The sequence below is a fragment of the Pipra filicauda genome, unplaced genomic scaffold, assembly GCF_003945595.2.
Source record: "Pipra filicauda isolate LSUMZ 115617 unplaced genomic scaffold, ASM394559v2 scaffold210_size2929891_pilon, whole genome shotgun sequence".
Classification (NCBI taxonomy): domain Eukaryota; kingdom Metazoa; phylum Chordata; class Aves; order Passeriformes; family Pipridae; genus Pipra; species Pipra filicauda.
The window spans coordinates 2,139,389-2,163,750 of NW_024104322.1; the positions used below are offsets into that span (position 1 = coordinate 2,139,389).

Sequence of the window (24,362 nt, forward strand, 5' to 3'; positions counted from 1 at the left end):
GTGGACAGATGAAGATATTTTAATGATGGTTTAAGTAAATTATTGCATCAGTTAGAAAGTTACTTTTAAAAGTTACGACTCACTTGGAAAGTTGGAAAACTTCCATCCAAAGCATTTGTTCTAAAGTTTATGAGCAATATAAACTCCTAAAGAAAGTTGACTGCTAACTGATGACCCTATAAGCAATACATGTCTATGTGGACTGCATTTTCAAACAGGTGCAGTTATTTACATCTGTGGAGCCTACATCCATCTTAGCCAGTGGCTTTTCCAAGGTCATTTCTCTGTTGAATTGCCAAAGCCAAATATACTGCAGTTAAGAATTTTCTACTTCTGTTGCTGCAATTCTGTGCTAAACTAACACTAAGGTCACTATTTTTCTGTTAATGTTATAAATGTTTCACCACACTCTGATTTCCTAATACAAAACTAATGGCTGGAAGCACAAAAAAAAAAAAAAATAAATTCTTAGCTTGCAGATGTACAGTGATGTTACAACCCTAACCTGAGCCATCTTGAATACAGTGATGAATCTTTACAGCATTTACACCAACATATGCCTCTGAGCTTACAAAGAACCTTGAGGACACAGCATGGCAAGGCGTCGGTGTCCCACCATTCCCCTTTAAAAGTAAATCCCAGAGTTTAATATGCATGGCAGACACGCATGGATCAATTCTCCTCCCGGGAAAAATATAGCACTGTTAAAGTTCAGAACTCTTAAATATTTGCATAGTTTTGAAATGAACCATTTGAGAAAATCTCTTTTTCTTCATCCCAAGGATGTCCAAGTTTCCACAATTGCTCCTGGAGCAGCGATGCTTCTGTGTAAACTATTGTCAGTGCCGGGAGGGGGGAGCCCGACAAACGCCTCGCTCGCTCTGGACGTGATACTAAATTTTCCATGTCCTCATTGCTTCCTCGCCCCCTCACCCCTGCCCTCGTATCTCTGTCACACGCAGCCACTGTCGCCCCCTGCAATCAGCGGCGGGGACCCTCTGTGGCGGGGGGTGGCGACCGGCCGGGACAGGGCGGGCGACGCGGAGGGAAGCCTGTCCCTAATCACTATCCCCTATCCCTGTCCCGGTAGTGTCCCTGTCTCTGCAAGCGTGGCCCAAGCATCCGGGACCGGGACCACCAGCTCCCAGGTTGCCGGGGCAGGTCTACTTTCTCCTCCCACCCCCGGCAGCTCCCGGCTGCCCTGCTGTGTGCGGGGCCGTATCGCGGCTGTCATCCACCCCAGCCGGAGTCAGGGAGCCGCCCTGGCCACCGGCCAGCCCTCTCCTCGCAGCTACCTCCCCCGGCCGGCTGCTCCGCTGAGCGGGATCTTCCTGCGTCCGGTCCTACAAGTCACAGGGCAGAGTCACTCGCGGTAGAGCCGTCAGCAGCCCGCGGCAGCATGTCCGGCACCAAATACGTAGACTCGGAGGTAGGACCGCCAGGGGATGGGGCCAGGATGCTGCTCCGTTGCCCTCCCGCCCGCCGCCGCCGTCGCTGCCGAGTACCTGCAGCGGCTCGGTCCCCCAAGCTCCTCGACCCGTCGGAGGAGCAGGGCCCAGGCGGCTGGGCGGCAGGAGGGCGGACAGCCGGGCACCTGCGGGCAGGGACAGTGGGAGCCGGGGGGCTTGTCCCCCGCGGGACAGGGGGACGGGGGCTGCTGGAGTCCGTGGAGGGCGGTATATGGAGGCGGTATATGGAGGGTGCTACATGGAGGGCACTACGGCGGGTGCGCCGGGATGGAGGAGGCACAGTGATGGCTCTGCGTGGAGGGCAATACCGTGGGGTCAGTGTAGTGAGGACAGTACGGTGAGGGCGCCGTGCTCCAGTCAGCGCGGCGAGGGCGGTATGGCGAGGGCAGCGTGGGGAGGGCGCTGCGCGGGGATCCCCGGCCGCTCTCAGCTGTGCCCGCGGGGGCCGCGGGAGCGCCCTCCCCGCAGAGGGGGGGCCCGCTCCGCCCTGAGGGAACGCCGCTGGCCGGGTGCGGGTGGTGCGGGACCGGGGCCGCCTGGCGGCGGGAGCCGTGCCTGGCACCGCGGGGGTGTGGTGTGCGCCCCGCGGCCACAGTTAAATAGCTGGGCGAGGGCCTCCCCGCTGCCAGGATACTGCCGCCCGCGGGAGCGGGGCCGCCTCCCCCAGCCCGCCCCCCCCTGCGCGGAGCTGACCGGCCCTGCCCTCCCTGCTTCAGCTGGGCTCTCCCATCCCGCCCGCACTCCCTTTCCTTCCCGCAGGGCTTTTTGTACACGGCGCCCGTCCGGGAGCAGGGCAACATCTACAAGCCCAACAACAAGATGATGGCAGATGAGCTGAGCGAAAAGGCAGTGCACGACGTGCACACCAAAGAGATCGACCTGGTCAACCGAGACCCTAAGCACCTCAACGACGACGTGGTTAAGGTGAGGGGCCGAGGCGGGACGGGGCGGGGGGCGATGCCAGGTCCTGCGGAAGCAAGGTACGTGGATACTGTTGGGGCGGCAGCAGCTAATCGCATCCTTCCACCTGCTGCAAGAGGAAACGGGCCAGGGGCTGATTATATATAGTTTAGGTTTTGTTTTATCGTTTTTTTTTTTTTCAAAGAAAGGGGGCAGACAGCCGGAGAGAGGCGGGCAGCAGGCAGAGCAGCCCGCCGGAGCTCGTCGCTCCAGTGCGGTGCGCGGCTCCCCTGCCGCGGGCTGTCCGCCTTCTCCTGCCGGGGCGCACCGGGCTGCGCTCGCAGCGCCCGCCGGGGAGCGGGGTGGCTCCCGCCGCGGTGTGTGCCGGCACTCAGCTCCGCAGCCAGGACGTCCCGCCCGGGGCCGAGGGAGCAGGGGGATGAGTTATGTGACCTTGTGTAACGTCGTCAGAAGGGTTTTCCTTCCCCGAAGCACGCACAGAGGCAGGGCAGGGAGATGGCACAAACCGGATCGCTTTCCCTAAGCCTGGCGGGTGCAAAATCAGAGGTCCTGGTGGTCGTTTGGATTTGTGTCGTTCAAAAGCTGATAAAGGGAAGAAGGCTAAGCAAAATCTAAGTATGTCCTTGTCTAGATTTTTTTGTTTGGGTTTATAAATCAGTTTGACTATCTTCACAGGTCAGGGTCGATGGAGACTTTTGCTTGAAGTCACTTTGGTCAGAAAAATCAGAGCTTAATTTTTCTCTTAGCAGACAAACTTTACACTGTGCATGTGAAAATTGAGGATGCTGTCATCTGGACTTGTCAGACCCTAGGAAAAATGGGAGCTGCCCCGTTGTAGTGGATGACTAAGCCACTAACTGGGTTGTTTAGTGTCCAGCGGTGTCAGAGTGTGTGCAGTTCGCCATGTTTCTTGGTCATGAAGACCCGTTATTTATAAAGAGGAATATTGTATTGTTTCTAGAGAATCAAGAAGCTAGACTCTGGTTTCTGAATGTGTATCTGTAAAATTATTCATGCTATGTGCAGACAGTTTAGCAAGGTCCCCAGTAACCTCAAATTCCAGACTTCAACACAATTTGAAGGTGCTGGATATGACTAACCATCATGCTGGATCAATGCTAAGAATTACTCTTCAAAGCAGTCTATACCTTTAAGGAGCCATTGTCAGCTTTGCTGTTTAGAAAGAAAAGGCATGAAGTTGTTACTTGTTTAGAAAAATTCATCTTGGTACAAAACTTCCACTAAAATGGGTGATTTTAAAAGGAAGAGAGAAGTTCTTTTTTCTTCTAACCATGAAGGAGCAGCTGAGTAGACAGGGAATGAAAGAGCTGATGAAGGAGACTGCATCATGGCTTATTTCATACACCAACAGAAGTCCCCAAAGCAACCAGACCTTCTGAGGATGAGTCATAGCCCCCAGGCAAGTCAGAATCCTGGTGTCCACAAACTTAACTCATGAAAGAAAGATCCTACTGGGAAAACAGGGAGACCACTGACAGCAAAAAACCCTACTGAACTTAAACTGAAGCATACAAAGCCCATCCTGCCCTCTCTGCCTCCCACAGGGGCAAGGATTGAGGAAGTTTGTTACATTCAGTCTTCTAAAAGGAACTTGGAAAATAAGAATTATAGGAATGGGAAAAGCTAGCTTTTCAGTTAGTCCTATTGAAACAATTGTGGACCAACACATTCATTGAAAAACAGCAAACAGCCAGAATACCAGTATTGCCTCTGTGTCAACAAGTGAGCTCCTGGTAGGGAACGTAGTCACATCAAGACACGGCAATATACCAAAATGAATTTGATGTTAACCAGACAGGATCCATTTTGCATCATAAAAACAGCAGTTTTTGTAAAAAATGGCATTGTAAAGCAATCTTTTCTGTTATGAGGATAAATAAGAATAACTTTGCTTTTTGTAAGTGTATCACAGATAGGTCCAACCTGAAGAGTAGAGGGAAGAATTTTGCCACAATTTGCGCTTATTTGGACACTGTGTTCAGATTCATCTGTCAGATGTAGCAATAAAATTCAGACCCAATACCTAGGGGACAGGCTTGGGTTGGGGTGAAGTTACACAGATTCTGTTCCTGTCTTAGCCATCGGTCTGTGGTCCCCTTCAGTCATGCATCTGCCTTTTGAACTTCAGCTGTAAGTCATCCAGGCAGAGTATAAAAGGTATACTTGTATAACAGAATGAGTCCCCAGTCTTAGTCAGGTACTGGAAATCAGAAAAAAAATGTTCAGGAGTGCTGTAAAGCCAGAAGTGTGGTTCAGGCTGAGCTTAATTTTGTTTTGAGTGGTTACATTTTTCTAGTTTCAGGACCCTCTGCTTTTTACCCAGTATTTTATGCATTTCTTGCTACTTGACTATGAGGCACAATAGCATGGAAACTGGGGACAAATCGGTCAGCCATGAAATAGAAATGATTAGACAGAGAATGAGGAATCTGCTCTGTAAGCAGCTCTCTAAAAGGCCTCAGTGTTGTCTGCATTCAAATACTTCCCATAGCACATTTTAAAAATAACCTTCTCTTGTGAGAAGCAGGAGACATGTTCCCTTGATTTGCAACACAAAGCATCTGCACAGCTTCCCCTGCAGCAGATACATAGTGCGGGCAGCAATAGGGTTGGGATCCAGGCAAGGGGAAGAAACCTGATCCAGACCCTCTTATAAAAACTAGATGCATGGAGCAGCTTTACACCAAAGTTGTTGGTGACTTTGCTTATGGTTTGTCTTCAAATTAGCTACCAAGTAGAAGCTAATACCTCAGAGGATTCCAGAAAATTGGGGCAAATCACTGGATTTCTGTTAAGAGAGGGATGTGAATGAGGCCTTACAGAACCTGAGGTATGCAGACAATGAAGTTGGCGACTCTGTGCTGGAGGAAGCACGATCTAGTGAAAATCACCAGAATTTCCTTCCTGTTCCAATTCCTTCAGTAGGGACCAGAAAGGAACAAGTTTCTTCTTCCTACAACTGCCCTCGTGCATCACCTTGACAGCAGGAGAACTTGTACTAGTGGTCCCTTTCCTTCAGCCACTGGCTTGTGAAGGTGGCTAATCAGGGAGGAGGCAAGGACAAAATCAGGCAAAGGAGAAACAGCCTCTGTGCACCTGGTAGCTCTCTGGGAGTACTGCTGGTGATACAGCTGGTTTGCATCACAGTTGTATCTGTTTCATGTGTCCTTCACTGGGCAATTTTACCCTTGGACTTGTATCCTGCATTTTATTTGTGTGTGATGAGATGCAACAAACAGGGTAGAAAGCTGATTGCTGGGGTTTTTTTCCTCATTTGTTCCCCAATGACCCAGCACTCACATGAAGATGCCTGAAGTTCATCCTTTGCTCTTCTTGCTTTCCAATACAATATTTGTGTTTTCCAGAGTATGGATAAATTGCAGCATTCCAACTCTGGAGTCCAAAGTTTCTCAAAGTATCTGTGGTCAAGTCTGCACAGAGTTTACTGAATTTGAAAGACACAGAGGAGGGAGCCAGTTCTCCCACATATTGCTCTTCTCAGTAACTTCCTTGCTCAGGATGGGGATGGAGCTTGCAGCCAACCCTGAAAAGTCTACTCCTTTGGGACTAGTGAGGACCAAATGTGCAGTCACATCTGCAGCCAGATTACGTTTTTTTTCCTACAGTTATGTGCTAGGAAGAAAGGCCTGTCCCTCGTCTACCATCTAGAACATATTTATTATTTTCTTTTAAACAAGTGGTGTCTGTCCACTGTTTGTTATATAGGAGTCCTTTTTGCTCTTGGAAAAAAAAAATCCAGTACTTGGCTACAGATGTGAGGATGCAGAGCCTTTGTACAAAGTTTTAAACAGTTATGTATTCATGCATTCCACTTAAAACTAATGCAGTTAAGGACAATTCAGCTCACTGCAAGGAAAAGTCTGGAGTTTTTAGTCAGATGTTGACAAATACCATAGTACCCTTATGTAGTCATTAGGGAGGAAACTATTACTCAGCCATTTTAAAGCCATTTACAATTTCTGCCTCTTTTTAATGAAAAGAGAGGGTTTTTGAAAAGCAGTTTGCCATTTTATTTAATCTTTCACAATGAAGGTATCTCCCTGTTGCAGTGAAAAAAAATGTAAGATGCACAGAGAGATGACTGGGCAAAGCACTTCCCATCCCTACACCTGAGAACCTCCTGGAAGGAAAGCAGGTGTCATCCCCTGCTCTTTTTGGACGGGAAGGCTAAGGTGTTGAGGGCTGTCATTCGGATGTGACAACAGGCAGTCAACATGAGAGGAACACAGTTCTGCTCTTCAACATAATAAAATGAGAGAAAAGCAGAGCTCAACAGGATGCTATTTCTGACACAATTAAGTGAAATTTAATGCAGAGCCTTTTTCTTTGGTTTTAGGTATTGTTAAAATCCTGAGAAAATAGATATATAATTTTAAATATAATCACGTATATATATAAATGTATAAAAATATATAGACATGCAAATGTGTGTGTGTGTGTGTGTGTTCTAATCCAAGCTTGTCATCTGGGTGCTTGCAGTTGGCAGTGATTGAAGTGAGATGCCTCTGGAGGCAGATTCACATCACAGAGTTTAGCCCTAACCATAGAATGGAACAAGCAGTGCTCTCAAAGGGCATGTTTCTCTCAATTGCTGATACATGTAGCTTAGACATGACACCTTACTTGTTCATAGCTGCGTTTAAATGTAATTATTCTCTAACTTTGTCTCCTATTAACAGGCTATGGGGTTTAGATTTAAAATGCAAGAAAATTCAAATGTTTGATTTTGGCTACCCACATGATCCAATTCTGTTTCAAATTTTTCTTCCAAGGCTAGTCTAGGAGTGAGAGATTAAAAAGTCAGCATCATTATGAATGCCAGTTTATATGAGGATTGAGTGAGGTTTTGAGAGTTCTCAAAAACACTTTTCTTGCACTTTAATTAGGAGTTCCAAGACATGGAATTTCAAAATGTCCGTAAGATTACAGCTAATAATGGCATCTGTCCTAATGAAAGCTTCTTTCTCAAAAAAATGTGTTTGTACTTAAACTCATGGTGTTATTAAAGCCTTATGCACAGTGTTCTTGCTTAGCATGATGAACATGACTCATAACTCCATAGGAAAATGTTCATTTGATGTCCATGAGGACAGAGAGCCAACAATTCGGCATGGCTGTTCCTTTTGTTAGAATTTATTGAACATTATCTCAGATTCAGAGAAGAGTAATACTTTTCAATTCTGTTAACGTCATCAGAATTCAGATTAGGTTTGAAAATTTTAACAATTTGAATTAATTGTAGAGTTTTTAGCCCATTATGTGGATAAAAACACCATCTTCTCTTGCATAGGTTATGGATATCTAAAACAAACAAACAAAAATATTGAAATACAAAACTCTCCAGGGAGAAGAGGTGTAATTTTGTACAGTAGAGTGGTCTGCCCATGAGGTCCCAAAGGGGAAATTTGATCTTTGTTGTATTTTAGGCAACAGAAAGAAGAAATGAACTTGGGTGATTCTGTAACACTTGTGATCTCTGGAGAACTGAAGACAAATATAGTTCTAAACTAAGATAAGTTCGTATTTCCCACAGCTCTCAAATACCCTTGTAATAAACAAACAGCAGGATGAAGTGTACATCAGTAATTGATTTTATGAGCTTTTTGATCCAGAACTACCATCTCTCTTTTCCAGGCAAATGACAGTAATAAAACCCATCTTGGACTTTGAACATGAAAGAGAGGTTATGCCATTTAATTTTGTTTGATTTATTGAGAAGGCAGGTTTAACCCTACTAGTCTCTTTATATTTTCCTGACAGATTTCTTATGAAAATGTCTTTTGCTAGTTTCAAAACAAACTTTGAATTTCATGCAATATCATTCTTATCAGAAATTATGTTATCAGATTAACATTTGAAAGAACAAATATTTTCAGTACCGCTATCCCCACTCTAATGAGCATGTGATAAAATACGATTTTATTCAAGATAAAGGAACTGGGCTGTACAAAGGTGGGGTTTTTCCCTAGTCTTTTATTTATTTGGCCCACATACTTTATTTTCAAATAAATAGGAACTGATAAATTCAGCTTCATAGATAAGTGAGAAGACACTCTCACAACTGAAGGTGAAAGCATCACATTCTCTGTCCAAATTCCTGCTGTGCTGAATTTATATTCACATTTTCAAAAAAGCCTAAGGGAGTCTCCTAGATGGATTGCAACACCTCCTCTGTCAACTTTGAAATCTCTTCTTGAAATTCAAACAAATGCTACAAAAAAATAATCAGTTTCCCCTCAAGATCAGGTTAGTATCTCCTGCAGATATCAGTTGTAAAGTCATCTATTGTTCTCTGAAGTCCAAGTTCATGTATCATAGAAATATAGAATGGTTTGGGCTGGAAGAGACCTTAAAGATCATCTGGTTCCAACTTCCCTGCCATGGGCTGGGATGCAACCCACTAGATCAAGTTGCTCAAAGCCCCATCTAACCTGGCCTTGAACATTTCCAGTGATGGGACATCCACAACCTCTGGGAAACCTGTTCCAGTGCCTCACTTATTAATTTCTTCTTATTATATAATCTAAACCTACACTCTTTCAGTTTGAAGCCATTCCCCCTTGTTCTGTCACTACACGCGCTCCAGCTGTCTTGTAAGCCCCCTTTATGTACTGAAAGTGCTCAATGGTCTCCCTGAACCCTTCCCTTCTCAAGGCAGAACAATCCTGAGTTTTCCTGTCTTCATAGGAGAGGTGCTCCAGCCCTCAGATCACCTTTGTGGCCCTCCTCTGGGCTTCCTCCAAGAGGTCCACATTCTTATCTTGGAGGTCCCAGAGCTGGGTGCAGCACTCCACCTGGGGTCTCATGAGAGCAGAGTGGGAGAATCACCTTCCTTGACCTGCTGGTCACACTTTTGACGCAGCCCAGAGTGCCGGTGGCTTTCTGGGTTGCAAGTGCACATTGCTGGGTCTTATTGAGCATCTCATCAACCAACACCCCCAAGTCTTTCTCTTCAGGGCTGTTCTCAGTCTATGCTCCGCCCAGCCTGTATTTATGCTTGGGATTGCCGTCAACCAGGTGCGGGAACTTGCACTTGGCCTTGTTGAACTTCATGAAGTTACATGAGACCACCTGTCAAGCTCATCCAGGTCCCACTGGATGACATCCCTTCCCTCCAGCGTGCCAACTGCACCACACAGCTTTGTGGCATCAGCATGCACTCAATCCTATCTCATAAACTAAGAGCAGAACTGTAGAATAATGATATCTTGATTTTTCTGAAATGCTAAAGAAGTAATTATCTCATAATTAGGGATCGGTAACTTAAGATCTTGCATAAGAAAGACAACCTTCTAACAGGGTGAATGTCAGGGCAAATTTTTTTTTAAAGGAACGGAGAGGCAGCTGGGCATCACTGCACACTGTCAGCAATAAGCATGTTCTGGTAGAAATGAGGTAAAAGGTGAAAACAAGTGATAGAGATTTGCAAAAAAGAATTGCAGCAGTTAACTGGAATGTGTTTATGGGTAGTATACATAGTCAAGAGTCTCCTTCCCTTAGAATCCCTTTACAAACAATAAAGAGGAAAAAATGGTTTCTAGATCTAAAACAAACCCCAAAGGTCCCTGTCTCTCTCCATGCACAGCTAAGGAGTCTGAGATCTCTACATTTCCATTTCCCATTAGTGCCTAAATTTAGGAGGGATGAAGCTACACCAAGTTCCAAAAAGTTATACTTAATAGCACTTTATTACCTTAATAGCATACAAGCATACAACCATAAAATATAAATATATCATATTTATGTTTATTAAATAAAATATAGTGTAAAATATAAAATCCGTTTACAGGATGTCTTTGCTTTTATTAAAGTTTTTGGATTCTGCTTAACTCCAGACTCCACTGAAATAAGTAAAAAAATTCCCATTATGTTTAGTGTAGTCAAAACTTCACACTGGTGTTTATGTTGACGAGTATACCTCTTTAAACATACAGATTTGACAGACATATGTGGATGTACATATATGTAGCAGGGTTCTTTGCTAAACTAGCTGTATTGAACAGGGAACTGTGAAACATGAAACAAATAATGAAACAAAGAAAACTTCTTAGGAGTTTCTGTTAGGGAAAACTGCAATAACCTCCCAGCAGCCCAGTTTCCAGGGAGGAAAACAGTAATTTTGTTTTCTAACTGCTTACTCAAGCAACATCAAGATATTTTTCAAGGAACTAGCTGACATGATATCCCCACCTGCACAGGAAGTTCTGATGTGTTGTAGAAGAGTGCAGATCTCTCCTTGAAGATGATAGTCTTTTGTTCTGCCAGACTGTATTGAGACAAAACAGGCAAGTGCTTCAGGAATAGATCTCTGGAGAACAGCTGATTGTTACAGTGCTGGCCGGTTGGTATCAGTTGCATTTTTCTCACAAGTACTTCTGCACATTTTGATGAACCTGCCCATCTGATAAAACAAAGCCCATCACCGGGGCTCTTCTGGTATGTAATCAGTAATTGGGCAGGGAGCAGGAGGTTGTTCACTCAGTAATTAGTAGCAAATTAATTTTTGGCTATTTTCATTGATTTTCAGTTTTGTGAAATGATGAGCTGCAGTCACCTTTTTCTAAGTCACGGCATCATTTAAAAATTTTCATAATCCATTTGAGTATTTTGTTATGCATGCAGTAGGAATCACTCCTGACCTGGTTTTCTTCCTTGGCTGGAAGAGTTCAGTCCTTCTATCCTGCTTTCTAACTTGAATATCTTGTTTGTCAAGCATTGTTTGCTTTTCTGGCATACTCTATAGCACTCAGGAAAAATTCACTATTTCCATTAAGAGGTCTGCCAGCAGAACACTCTTCTTGCTGTATTGTGGAAAGCGGGCTCAGGGACACAGGGAATGTAAGACAAAGTCATTGGTCAATATGAGCCAGTAACTGGGGTGCAACTGTTCTGCTTGCTTGTTTAGGCTTTCATTCACTTTGGAAGTACTTGTCATTTTTCTGCACTTAATCAGCCTCACATAAGAGCTCTGGTCCTAGCCATCTGCAGTCATGGCCTTTTTTTTTTTAATTTATTTATTATTTCTATTTTTCATTTATTTATTTATTTTTATTATTTTCAAAAGAGGAACTGTTGTACCTGGTGATCTGGCCAGTCCCCAGAAGATCAGTGTGCTCTAAAAACAAAGTTCAAGATTGACAGGCAAAGCCTAATCTTGCTGCAGCCCTGCTTGGAGGGACTCCTGGGGTTCCCTTGTTAGATGCTTGCCACCAATGCCAAGAGTCAAGGTGATGTCTTGAATGGAGCTGAACACTGCTAGGTGTTCGTGTTTTGTAGTCACTCATGCTGTAGCCTGAGGTTTATATAAATACTGTGGAATAGAATGAGTTTTGACTTTACTAAACACCTGAAAGCACCTAATGTTTGCTGTCAAAACCTGATTACGGAGGAAGTATCTCATCTAGGAATCACAAAGCTCCCTGTTTTCAGGAACAAAGTACCAGCTTCTCTACATAACTACAAGTAAACATTTGCCAGATGTTGATTAACAGTACTCTTTAAAGGGTGAATGAGTCTCCTGATGTCTGGAAGAGAAGGGAGAAGAGCAGCTTTACTCCTTTAAGTCTGAACACCTCCCCATCTTCTTTTCTGTGGATTCAGTAGAAATAGTACAAACTTTTTCATCATCTTCTGATAAACTGTGGCAGTGGTCTGGAAGACAAGCTTCAGTATATGTGGAAATATGGTATTCCAGAGAATCAAGGAAACACGTAGACGTTTAGCTTGTATCACTGATTTAACAGAAAGGTTGTGAGTTTATTGCTTGGGGTTTTTGTTCAGATGATGTGATGCCTTTCTTCTCCAGGCACTGTAACTGGAAATTTTTAAGTTTCAAATAGTATGTGGAAGTACAAAAGCTAATAATGATCTCGTATGCTCATGCATTTTCTTTTTTTTTAATAATACACACCATGGCCTTCTTCAGTGTTAGTAGTGTTGCACCTGTCCTGAACGTCACAGCCCAGATGTGACTCATGCCATAGAAAGGCATGTCATTTTGTGATATTTCATATATTTTCTTCTGTTGATTGCTTCTTTAAAGGACATTGAATACGTTGGGGATTTTTACAAATTACAAATTTACATTTGTAAAAATACCATGCTTCAAGTCTTATAAGAACACAATATAATACGGTGAAACAATATTAAAGTTACAGTCTTGGAATCAGGGAAAACCTGTTTAAAAACAGCCCAGGATAAGCAGTAAATACAGTTTCCACAGTCTGTGCAAAAAAAATAAAGAAAGCTAGCTTATGACTCTTCCTTGTATACATTCAGACTAGACTTTAACCCTGATCTGACAGAGTGTGTAAGCATATTGACCTCAGCGGGACAGTTTGCATTTTTCAGGTTGTGCCCGTATTTGTCAGGTTTCCCTGACTGGAGATAATAGTGATCAATCAAGAGATATCCAGTAACGATCTAAGCAACCTTTTACTGACTCCAAAATACATTGATGGCACTCAAAAATGTAGGTACCCTCACCGCTTGTTTGGGTTCCTCTTCAGTGGAGTAGGGGTGGTGCCTGGCAATGCAAACTGCATACTGTGAGCACAGTGTCAGCATGCAGCAACCACACACGAAGATTTGAATTAGTATAGTTACAATCACAGAAGTGTAGATCAAAGCCTAATGCTCATGGTCTTAATAATTTTTTTTCTCATAGACCCAGCACAGTAATTTTTTCTGTGTAATGGGTATTATGTACCTCAGAGAACAAACTTTTGAGGAAAACCACAACTGGTAAGTAGGTGATTTGAGGTTGGCATTTAACACGCCTTTCCAGCCTACCAGGTTTTGATGCATAGAGATTTACATTGGTAAGGTCAGAATGTCAACTGATTTCGTACATAAGACATATATTCTTGAGTCAGATGATAACACCATTAAGCTTTTTTAATTAGTAATTCTTTTCCTTAAACAGACTTTTTCCCTTTCTTGTAAAAAATCTTGTAAATAAGTCCCATACTGTTTCCCTCTCTTGTAAATAAATCTATTTTAGAATCAAAACAGGTTCCTTAATTTCCTGATAAACATATACAGAGCAAAAGAAGCTGTGTTGATTCTCATAGCAGAATAAGACAAAAGCTTCAAGCAACGTAAAACCTGGCTTTGCCAAACTGAATAGTAGGAAACAAAGAATAGCTGAAGTCAGGAAGCGTATTGTAGGCATGGTACAGGAGTTGATAATGTTTAATAGTTTAGGCTGAAACAGAAGGCTGTAGCAAGTTATTACCATCCTTTAGAGGGTCAAAACAAATTTCCTGTACTTCTCTCCTTGTCACAAGTGAACGTGCCTATATTTTCATTAGCTTATCAACAACCTCAACGTAATTTTAGAGCACACCCTGACAGCTCTGGAGGAACAAACTACACACTGAACATGCAACCTACTGAACAAGACCTGTGCCTAACCTAAGCATGCCTATATAACTGAGTTCTTCACGGATCTACATGTATGTGATGCTTTGGCAAATGTGGCCTTGAGAACAATACCCCCAAAAAGGTGTGTTATCCTTGCAAACCAGTTAGATTCATTTCCAGAATGAGTGTCTTTCTTCTGTAGCATTCTATTTCTGGCCACTTCTTTCATCTATCAGTCCTATTTTTACTTAGTTCAGTTGGACTCCCATTATCAGTCTGATGACACTCACCATCATTGAGTGCTACTGAACTAAAAATCAGAGGAGAGTAATAGGAGTGACTGAGGAGCGAGTAAGTGACCTGAGTGATGTAAATGTAACCCATAGCAAGGCAAAATGCATCCAGTCACCTGTTCTTCCTGCTGCCTGTGGAGGACTAATCCCTAGGAGTTAAAAGTAGGATCCTTCATGGGAGTGGTTTAGTGCAGGAAGAATCTGAGTGACATCTCAGTTCCTGCAGCATAAGGACTTATCTGTACTGCTTGAACAGTGAAATAATTAGATCATTTCCCAGCCAGTGCATCTCTGTGTAATCTGTTAGCAGATGAGAAGTAGAAGAGCCTAGATTACCTCAACTCCTTGTCTGTCTTTATTTAGACGTTGCTGCAGGCGAGCCTGGTTTTGGACAGCACTGCAGAGGTTCACGTGCCAGGCATAGCTGGACTTTCTTGACGTGTATGTAGTTTCATAATGTTCTTACGGCTTTCAGGGAGATAACTTCATTTTAACACTGTATTCAGCTAAGAGTCTTTTGAGTTGTCAGGCTGGTTTTCTGTCTTTTCACTCACAGGTTCCCTTATTCAAACTAGAGTAATGTGGAACATGGACTTGAGGCATAATAAAATGGGAAAGGCATAGTAGTGTTACATCAGCCATGGTTCCTACAGAGCCATCTATTCAGCTTCTGTGCATTGGTAGAAACATTCTGAGAGTTGTTGAAATTACTCCAAGAAAGTCACTGTGATAATTATTGGTGGCATGAGTATTTGCTATTTTCTTACAGACAGATTTATCCCTGAGTACTTTTAGGATAACTGTGTATGACTTGAGCTGGGAAATCCTGACCAAAGATATATCATAAATGTTCTAATATTAGCAGCGTCTCCTGAAATGAAGACAGGGCTGTCCATCTGGAAATGTTATATGGCATGATTTTCCTGTCAGCTCCCCAGGATTAACTCCATGGACATTTTGCTGAAGACAACAGGGTAACATTATTAGTTACTGAGAATTGTAGTTACAGAAAGTTTACTATTTGATTTGAAAACCAATGAGTTTATTGGCTTCCATTTCCAGTAAAACATTCATTACACTGGATTATTTTGAAAGGAATCAAATTATGGACCAGTCTTACTGTATATTTTAAAAGTTCTAGAAAATTCACTTTAACCCATGGTTTCTTTTTGCATGCCAAAAAATGCTTTTCTGATAAAAATAGGTCCCACTTAGCTAGATTAAAGATATAACCATGAAAAGTCCCATGGAACTCAATGCAAACTTGTTTTCCTTCTGAGATTTAATATTTCCCTTACCAATGAGTTGAAAAAATACAAGGTGGAGTCTACCACAACTGAACTGAATAAAAAGACTTTAGGTATGACACTGACTAGCCCTCAATGCTCTGAACTTCTAGGATTGGCTATGCTGCCTTTGCCAAGGATCACAACATCAGCTGGTGTGAAGCATGCAATAAATTGTCACAAATTTTAGAAATTAGATCTATTTTCAACCATATAGTTTTTATGTAGTAATATTTTTTGAGAAGCAATTTTCTTTGCTGTAATCATCCTGGATTTTGCCATCATATGCATATTTTTATTATCTGATTGCAAGGCAAATGTTGATGATAAGCCAAGAACACCCATTCATTTGAAAATGAACTAACATGGGATGTGGGCTACCATGAAAAGTTTGCTTTTGAATAGCAGCAGAAACAGATTCTATAAATATGCTTACTTATGTATTCCAAAAAGAAAATATTTCTGCTCCATAAACTCAGGCATACATTTTCCCAGCTTGTGTACTCAGTTTAATGAGATTGATTTCAGTGGACAATGTACAGATCTTGAGATCATCTGGAGGGGCAGGGGTGGGAATAAATGTAAGACAAAATGCCGTCATTGGTAATAATGACTTCTCCATGTATACATCTACAACCTTTCCTTCTTTCTTTCATGATGCAGTCCTAAAATCCTGTGATTGATTATACTTCAGCTAACTTTTAATGTCCTATGATGGTCAGCGTACTTCATAAAGCTAATTTTTGTCTGTTGTTTACTCTCCAGAGATGCGCATTTATATCTAATAACCCCACAAAGAAAACAGAGAGCATGTCGTTGCCTGTGATGAAATTGCATTGAAATTACAGAGCCCAAATAATTTCCAATTTCATGTCATCACTGAGCAGTGAATGTAGTGTACTTCCTACACTGTCTTTAGACTGCTTTCAAGGAACCTGTTTTCCAAGATTTGTACCAAAAATTAATTAACCTAGAAAAGCAGAGGTTATTGCATACATGTAGAACTTTTACAGAAGAGAACCATTATTCAAACTCTTTTAATTTTCTCATTTTGTAGCTATTACTTAAAATTATGCTATTCAGTTTCAGAAAGTCCAGTCAGACTTTTGGCCCTGCTTGCTGTTACAGACAAGTATGTAGAGATGACCTGTGTTCCTTGGGTACTGCACCACTGCAGAGTCTCACATTGGTTTCTGCATAGGTGGAATTTCAACTCAAATGCTATCTTTAGGTGTGATTGTGATGGTGATGGTGATGACGATGAATTCCTATCCCAAAGAATGGCTTTCAGGCCACTAGAACCTCCTTCAGAGTAGCAGACAAAGAGGAGGTTAATAGTTTGCATTACATGATGTCGAGAGAGAAGAACTGGCAGAGAAAGTGATGTTTAGGCACAATGATATGTCCAATTAAGCCAGCCTGATGTTAGGCATTCAAGATATTTGATATCACAGATGATTCAGAAATTTTCTCTCAAGGACTTTTGAGCCCTTCATGTAAGATTGCACCTAGACTGTGCACTTTTGCTTGGAATTATGTTGTTGTTGTTGTTTAAGAAGCAAGAAAGTCCAGTGGTTTTGTAGTATTTTTCCCTTTGTTATTAACTTATGTTTGGAGGTGATAAAAATTCAGCAGGAGAGAAGAAGGAGTGCTTTCCAATTATTTTGTATATTTCAGATTAAAAGAAGTGATAGTGAGCTTTTTCCCATAGTATAAGCAATACTTACACTGAGTGTGTGTATATTCATTGCTTCCAGAGTGCTAAGGTACTATTGCACAAGTTTCTGAGGCTGCTAGCCCATATCGTACTTACCCTGCTCCTGTAAATCTTCACTTTCAGCAGCGTTATCATCTCACTTTGGGATCCACTCCCAGGAATGCAAATTCTTCTTTTTTTTTATCTGATTTAAACAGTCATTTAGTTTCTTGCAGATGAATAGTGTTGTGATGTTCTCTTTCCTGCTGAATGCAGTATCTATACAATTGGTTGTGCTAACTAAATTAAATATCCTGTACTGTGGGTTATATCAAACACATCTGTGTGACATGGAGCTGAACCATCATTGCAATTCTGTTAATTTTCTAATAGAAATGTTATGACAATTAAGCTTCCTGAGCAGCTCAGTATTTCAACAGAGAGTGCTAAAATATGCCTTTTGGAATGCACTGCTTCCTTAAGTGACTTTTTGAATAGTCAAAACTACAAAATACATGGAAGAGTGTGTTCCTTCTAAATATTAACATGTTAGCCTGACTATGTCTTTCATGAACAGAGTTGTCACATAAATAGGATAGGCTAGAACAAAATAACTCTAATGTGAGTAGCCTTCTCATATTTAGTAAGATGAAAGAGTTCCCTAACACTTTAGGACTAAAGAGGAGCTCCACCTGACCCATGTCCAAGTCCATAATTTTATTTCTCAGTCTACTAGGAACTATCTATGCCTGTTTCAAAGTATGTATTTAAATAGCTAGCCTCACTGTTTATTCAGTGCCAACATTCAGCAATGGAAAGATGGCAAAATTTGGATGAATAAAACAGATTTTATTGATACGTGCTTGAGGTGTGTAAAAAGTCAAAGTAGTGACTCCATTCATAAAGATGTGAATGAGTTAGGCAATGAAAGCATGATGATTCTACTCACCTGGTTTGTCCCTGAAGCAGACTAAAGGCACTGCATACCTTAGAGCTGTAGGAGATGAAGAAAATATATTCAGCTTTGTGAAAAACTCCCATCTAGAAGTTAGATGTCTAATTTAGAGCTAATCATTGAATCTCTCTGCTAGTCAATGGAAAAAAGATAGTTACTGAAGATTCATTACTTAAATGATGTGTTATAATGGGTTGAAACCATGTTGGGATGTAAGAAGCACATGCTTTAGTGTTTTGTTGCAGGGGACCATAGCTCTCTAGGAAAGGTGTTTCTGGAATACACCCTTGATGCAAATGTCTGACTGACCTGACTTTGTGTTCTTTGCTGCAGATCGATTTTGAAGATGTGATTGCTGAGCCAGAGGGAACACACAGCTTTGATGGGATTTGGAAGGCCAGTTTTACCACCTTCACTGTAACGAAATACTGGTTTTATCGTTTACTGTCAGCAATCTTTGGTATTCCTATGGCTCTCATCTGGGGCATCTACTTTGCCATTTTGTCCTTCCTGCACATCTGGGCAGTGGTCCCGTGCATAAGGAGCTACCTGATTGAGATCCAGTGCATTAGCCGCGTCTATTCGATCTGCATCCACACATTCTGCGACCCACTGTTCGAGGCTGTAGGCAAAATGTTCAGCAGCATCCGATTCACAGTACGGAAAGAGATTTGAGGGACATGTCAAAGAGAGCCATCAGCCTAGGAAGGGGGGTTTTGTGTTGTTTGGAGTGTTTTGGTGCCAGTTTCGTGTTTCCCAAAGCAGCATACAGCAACTGGTGGTGGATATACTGGCCCAAAACAAAGAATCACTTGCTCAGTTTCTTTTTCTACTGTTTATTCTTACTGGACTACTTGCCTTTTTTTTCCCTTTCTTTTTCCTTTTTTTTTTTTTTCCTCTCCAGTCTGCATTTCAAACTAACCTTAAATGGCTATTCTTCCAAGCCAGCTGCATATCATTTTGCTGGACGTTCAATTCAGAGATTGAAGTGTTGTTGGATCCCTTTTTATCTTACCCTTCATTCCTTGTGAGATAAATCCACAGTGATACTGAAGAATGACAAAAATGCTTTCCAACACTATAAAGCCATTCATTTTATTGTGGCCAAAGAGTGCAGAGCTATCGCAGCAGAATGAACGTGACCAGCTGGCAGGTTTTAGCAGAATGTTCTTTTTCAATTGGATTGTCAGTTGACTGCAGCTATTTACAGTCATGGTCAGATATTGTGCACTATGAATAAATTAGTTAAGTAAACATATTACTGCACTAGTGTATGTCCTGAAAATTTAACACTTTATCAGGCTGTAAACATTGACACGTAAAAGCTTCGGTGGGTGCCTTTCTGTCTCATTCTCTCTTGGAAGTTTGCATCTAGTTGTTTCTCAGTCTTTGCTAGGATTGTAGAAGCAAACTGCAGTTGAGAGCTCTAAAACTGGTTATAATGGAAATGTGTTTCCTGACTATGACTTATGACACATCCCTTAGTGACCATTTAGGTGCTTATGTCATAGGCTTCTGGGGTATTTTTGCAAAGTATTCTTACAAATGCATATCGCAGGTATGCCAAAGATAATCTTGAGTTTCAAGAAAAATGAAGGTGTGCCAAACAAGCCACAGGAGGCCAGGGAGGAGCTGCCCCTGAGAGAAACTTTTCCATCATCTTTCAAAACTTCCCTATCAGCAGAAGTCAGCCTGCCACTAGCATGTAGATTGTTTTCGGGATGCTTTGCTGAGTTTAAACTTATCCATCACAAGAGATGGTTTAGAATCTTCGCATCTGTGTGTTGGTTTGTTCATTTTTTTTAGCTGACCTGCCAGGAAGTCTTAGAGGGTGTTGTGTGAAACTACCGTGTTGCAAAGTGGACGGCCTCTGTAGCAGAGCCTTTGCAACATGTTCTGATGCTGTGACCTGCAAGAGCTTTTTGCCCTCATGATAGTACTGTGTTCAGAGATGCTCTCTGCATCCTCATTGGTGTGCGTGAAGCATTTGTAAAAATAGTCGTGAGGCTAATCAGCTTTATTGTAAAGCAAGCTGGGGCCTGAGCCTGCTCCAGCTGCAATCTCCAGCAAACCAGTTCTTGCCCTCCAGGTGTGCAAGATTTGGCCCTTGGGATGAACATGGAGCTGTCTGGTACACCTATAGCTTTATTATTTAGCGCTGATATTTCACATACTGCTTTACCTAACATGGGAGAGCCTTCGGTTCTATTTCTGCCAAAGCATTGAAAACTTTAGGAAATGCTGCATTTTTTTAAGGGGGAGGGAAGAGGGAAGGGGAGAGAGGGTGCACAAAAAAATTTACAAAACTATTAACTACTATTTGCATTTAAAACAGACACTGGTATGGATATAGTTTTATGTTTTTCTATGTACATAATGAAGAGTGTACTATTATAGATTTTTTCAGTATTAAAAACAAGCAAGATTGTAAACAAGAAATATTTTATCTTTTTATGAGGAAAATCACTCTGAAAGAAACCTTGATTTACGATACAAACTGTGTATCCTGAAAGATGTCTGTTCACTTAGATTCTTAGTCCCTAATCTAAATACATTGCTGATCCAAACATTTACATTGTTGTTATACGCTTACAGATATAACTGGCACTTTTTTTTTAATTCTGCATGTACATTAAAGACTACAATAAAAAGATGCTTAATGATAGCTCCTGTCTGACTTCTTTTTCCTTGTGGACAAACATTGGTCAAAGCTTTCTTTGTCAGTCCAGTCGAAACAGGATTTTTCCTAATAAAAGCTCACTAGCTGAAGCATTTAATGTATGGAAATAGGGGAATGACAGCTTTTATTCAGCCATGCAAAGACCTAACTTGTGACAGGACAGTTTTTTTCTATGGTTTTATTGCACAATACCTGTCATGCTGTTAAGTTAGTATACACAAAAGCCCAACAAAACAGGCTATTACAAATGGCTTACAAATCTGTTAACAGTATTTTAATGTTCAAATGGCAGATAACAAATAAATGTAGTCGACTGTATGTTTTCCAATAGCAGAATGGTGTATTTAGCAGTGGTTAATAGGCTAGTGGTAGCAAATAGTGTGTTGGATTGGACTGTGAGAAAATGTAAAATATTGTAGAAGATAAAAGGGAGGTTGTAATGTGAAAGTAAAGCAAATACACCTTCAGTATTCAAAAATATCTTGACAAAGCCTGATATATTCAGGCTTAACCATTTGTAATGTCATGACTACAAGACTTTATGGGAGAGATGTGCAAATTCACGCTGTGATCACACTGTCCCTGGCACTTCGCTGAGCAGCAGTCACAGGGCTGTGCTGTGGCTGGATCTCATATCAGTGCTCCTGCTATAACACTTAAGACCTATACGACAGCCATGATACAACCCATAGTAAGATTCAGGTTTGTCTACTAGAGGATTAGACATTGGGTGTTGGACAGTAGCACCAGGCAATCTCCTGTCATAGCTGTAAACGTGGCGTAGACTGTCTTACACTGCTGGATACAAAAGTCAGGGCCTGTGCGCTCAGGTGGGCTCAACATCTCTTTTTCCTCCTCCTAGAAAACTTTCTTAGCTGTCATTGGTCACTCATCCTCTGAGTCACCAGTTCTTAAATTTTGCCATGTAGCTTGAACTGTTTTACTTTGACTACCTTGAGACCATGTATCAGGGAGCTGGACACTCCAAACCAGCTGGAGCACTCAAGTATTGAGAAATGAGAAAGTGTCAATTGTCTGGCTTTGTGGTTGATTCCTCTGATTGAGCTTTATTTGATTGAGAACAAACTAAATATAGACATTTTATTAAAAATATTTTTATTGGGATGAAGTTGCAACAAGATGTAGTGACAAACCTTAGGCTTTTAATAATGATCGAGAATTTCCATAGCTGTACCCAAGCTGCCTTTTGACCCTCTCTTAGGTCAAAATAGAACTGTTCTTTGTTCACTTGTTTGCTTTGATTGCCTCATGTGTCTGCTGCATCCTCTTGTTTCCTCATCTCCCAAGGAGGGGAAAAGAAGCACAGAATAAAAGTCTTTGCTAGGCTAGAACACCTTTGTTATCTTCATTCTTACAAACTTTGATTTTTTCACTTCATGTTACCTGGCATTAGGACATCATGTAACATAGTTTTTTTTTATTTCTATCTTGCTCTCTTCTGTAGAATTTTTAATTAAAATTTCACTTGTATTGTACAACCAGCACATCCTGTCTCAAAGATGGTTTTTTCAGTTACGGCTTTCTGAAGGCATAGTGGTAAAATGCACATTCGATAACTATGACAAGATATAAATGCACAGTATTTTCACCAGATTTATAACTACTTTTAATAAGTAGTGTATATATCAAAAATAGCATGGCCAGCAGGCCTAGGGAGGTGATTTTCCCCCAGTACTCAGTACTGGTGTGGTCACACCTTGAGTGCTATGTCCAGTTCTAGGTCCCTCACTGAAAGAAAGAGATTGAGAGGTGCTGGAGCATGTCCAGAGAAGGGCAATGGAGCTGGTGAAGGGTCCAGAGAGCAGGTCCTGTGCAGAGCAGCTGAGGGAGCTGAGGTTGTTTAGGCTGGAGGAAAGGAGCCTCAGGGGAGGCTACCTGAAAGGAGGTTGTAGCCAGGTGAGGGTTGGCCTCTTCTCCAACAGGACAAGAGGAAATGGCTTCAGTCTGCCAGGGGAGGTTCAGATTAGACATCAGGAAGAATTCTCCCCTGAAACAGTGATCAGGCCCTGTAGTGGGTTGACCCTGGCCGGGTACCAGGTACCCACTAAAGCCACTCTCTCACTCTCCCTCTGCAAGTGAACCGAGGAGAGAGAAAAAGAAACAGCTAAGGACTCATGAGTAGAGATAAGAGCTGGGAGAGGTCACTTACTGATTACCTTCACAGGCAAAACAGAAGCGGGGATAGTACTTAAATTTATTACTTAACAGGATAAGAGCCAAAGAGTGAGAAATAAAACAGTCTTAAAAACACTTTCCCCCCATCCCTCCTTCCTTCCATGTTCTCCCTCCTCCTCCCAAGTGGTGCGGGGGATAGGGAATGGTGGTTACAGTCAGTTGTTTCTGCTGCTGCTCAGGGAGAGGAGTCCTTCCCCTGCTCCCATGGGGTCCTTCCCATGGGAGACAGTCCTTGATGGACCTCTCCAGCGTGAGTCCATCCCTCAGGCAGCAGTTCTTCCCAAACTGCTATCCTGTGGGTCACTCCTCCATGGGGTGCATGAGCTGTACCGACGTGGGTCTCCCACAGGGGCCACAAGTCCTACCCAGGAAAAAACTTGCTCCAGCTTGGGCTTCCTTCTCCATGGGCTGCAGGTCCCTGGCAGGACCCTGCTCCATCTTAGACCTCCTGCGGGGTCACAGCCTCCTTCAGATATCCACCTGCTCCAACATGGGCTCCTCCATGGGCTGCAGGGGCACAGCTGCTCCACCATGGGCTGCACCACGGGCTGCAGGGGCCTCAGCTCTGGCACCTGGAGAACCTCCTCCCCCTCCTTCTGCACTGACCTTGGTGTCTACCTTGTTGTTCCCATGTTCTCACTCCACTATTCCCTGGCCGGAGTTTCTTCTCCACAACAACCTTCTGTTCTTAAATATGTTATCACAGAGGCATTACTATCACTCCTGATTGGCTCGGCCTTGGCCAGAGGCAGGAAGTCCGTCCTGTAGCTGGCTGGCATTGGCTTCATGGGACAGGGGAAGTTTCTAGCAGCTTCTAACAGAAGCCACCCCTGTAGCCCCTCCCGCTACCAAAACCCAGCCACAGAAACCCATTACAGGCACTAAAACAGGCTGTCCGGAGAAGTGGTGGAGTCACATCCCTGGAAGTGTTCAAGAAATGACTGGATGTGGTACTTAGTGCTATGATTTGGTTGATGTAATAGTGTTTAGTCACAGGGCTGGATTCAATGGTCTTGGAGATCTTTTCCCTCCTTAACGATTCTATGATTCTACAGAAGATAGTGATTAGACTGAATACAAGCATGTGCTCTCTCTCATAATCAAGGCACATTTTAGTGTTGATTCAAGACACAATCCACAGTCCCTAGGCTCAATTTCAGTAGATAATTTGCTTTTGTTCTGAGAACCTGAATTTCCTTGGCAAATAATTGTCAGTAAAACTCACTGAAAAGGTGCCCAGGTCACACCTACATACTGCAGGGAAGTACAAATGAGGTGTTATTCTGACACCTTCTCCTGTAGGAACTGGAGATAATAGGTGTTCTCAGGGATAACTAACAAGTGCTGGGAAATGATGCCTCTCTGAGGCTTGTAGTCTAACATCTCGCTCCTTGAGACAGAGGAGCCTTAAACTCCTCTCACTGCACTCCCAGATGTAAACTTCAGATGCTTACCACTCA

At 42.4% G+C, this 24,362-nt stretch overlaps 1 protein-coding gene across 1 annotated transcript; it reads left to right on the forward strand.

The window, feature by feature from the left end:
* The first annotated feature begins 1,292 nt into the window (after positions 1-1,292).
* CAV1 (caveolin 1) lies at positions 1,293-20,691 on the forward strand. The gene is made up of 3 exons (XM_027731073.2): positions 1,293-1,429; positions 2,229-2,393; positions 18,360-20,691. Exons 1-3 carry the CDS (start codon positions 1,400-1,402, stop codon positions 18,699-18,701), a joined length of 537 nt encoding a protein of 178 aa, XP_027586874.1. The 5' UTR covers positions 1,293-1,399; the 3' UTR covers positions 18,702-20,691.
* The last annotated feature ends 3,671 nt before the right edge of the window (positions 20,692-24,362 follow it).

Bases quoted from the DNA above. Each gene is read 5' to 3' on its own strand.
- CAV1 (XM_027731073.2), top strand. From the start codon at position 1,400: ATGTCCGGCACCAAATACGTAGACTCGGAG. The intron at 1,430-2,228 runs GTAGGACCGCCA...TCCTTCCCGCAG, and splicing joins CCAAATACGTAGACTCGGAG to GGCTTTTTGTACACGGCGCC. The intron at 2,394-18,359 runs GTGAGGGGCCGA...TCTTTGCTGCAG, and splicing joins TCAACGACGACGTGGTTAAG to ATCGATTTTGAAGATGTGAT.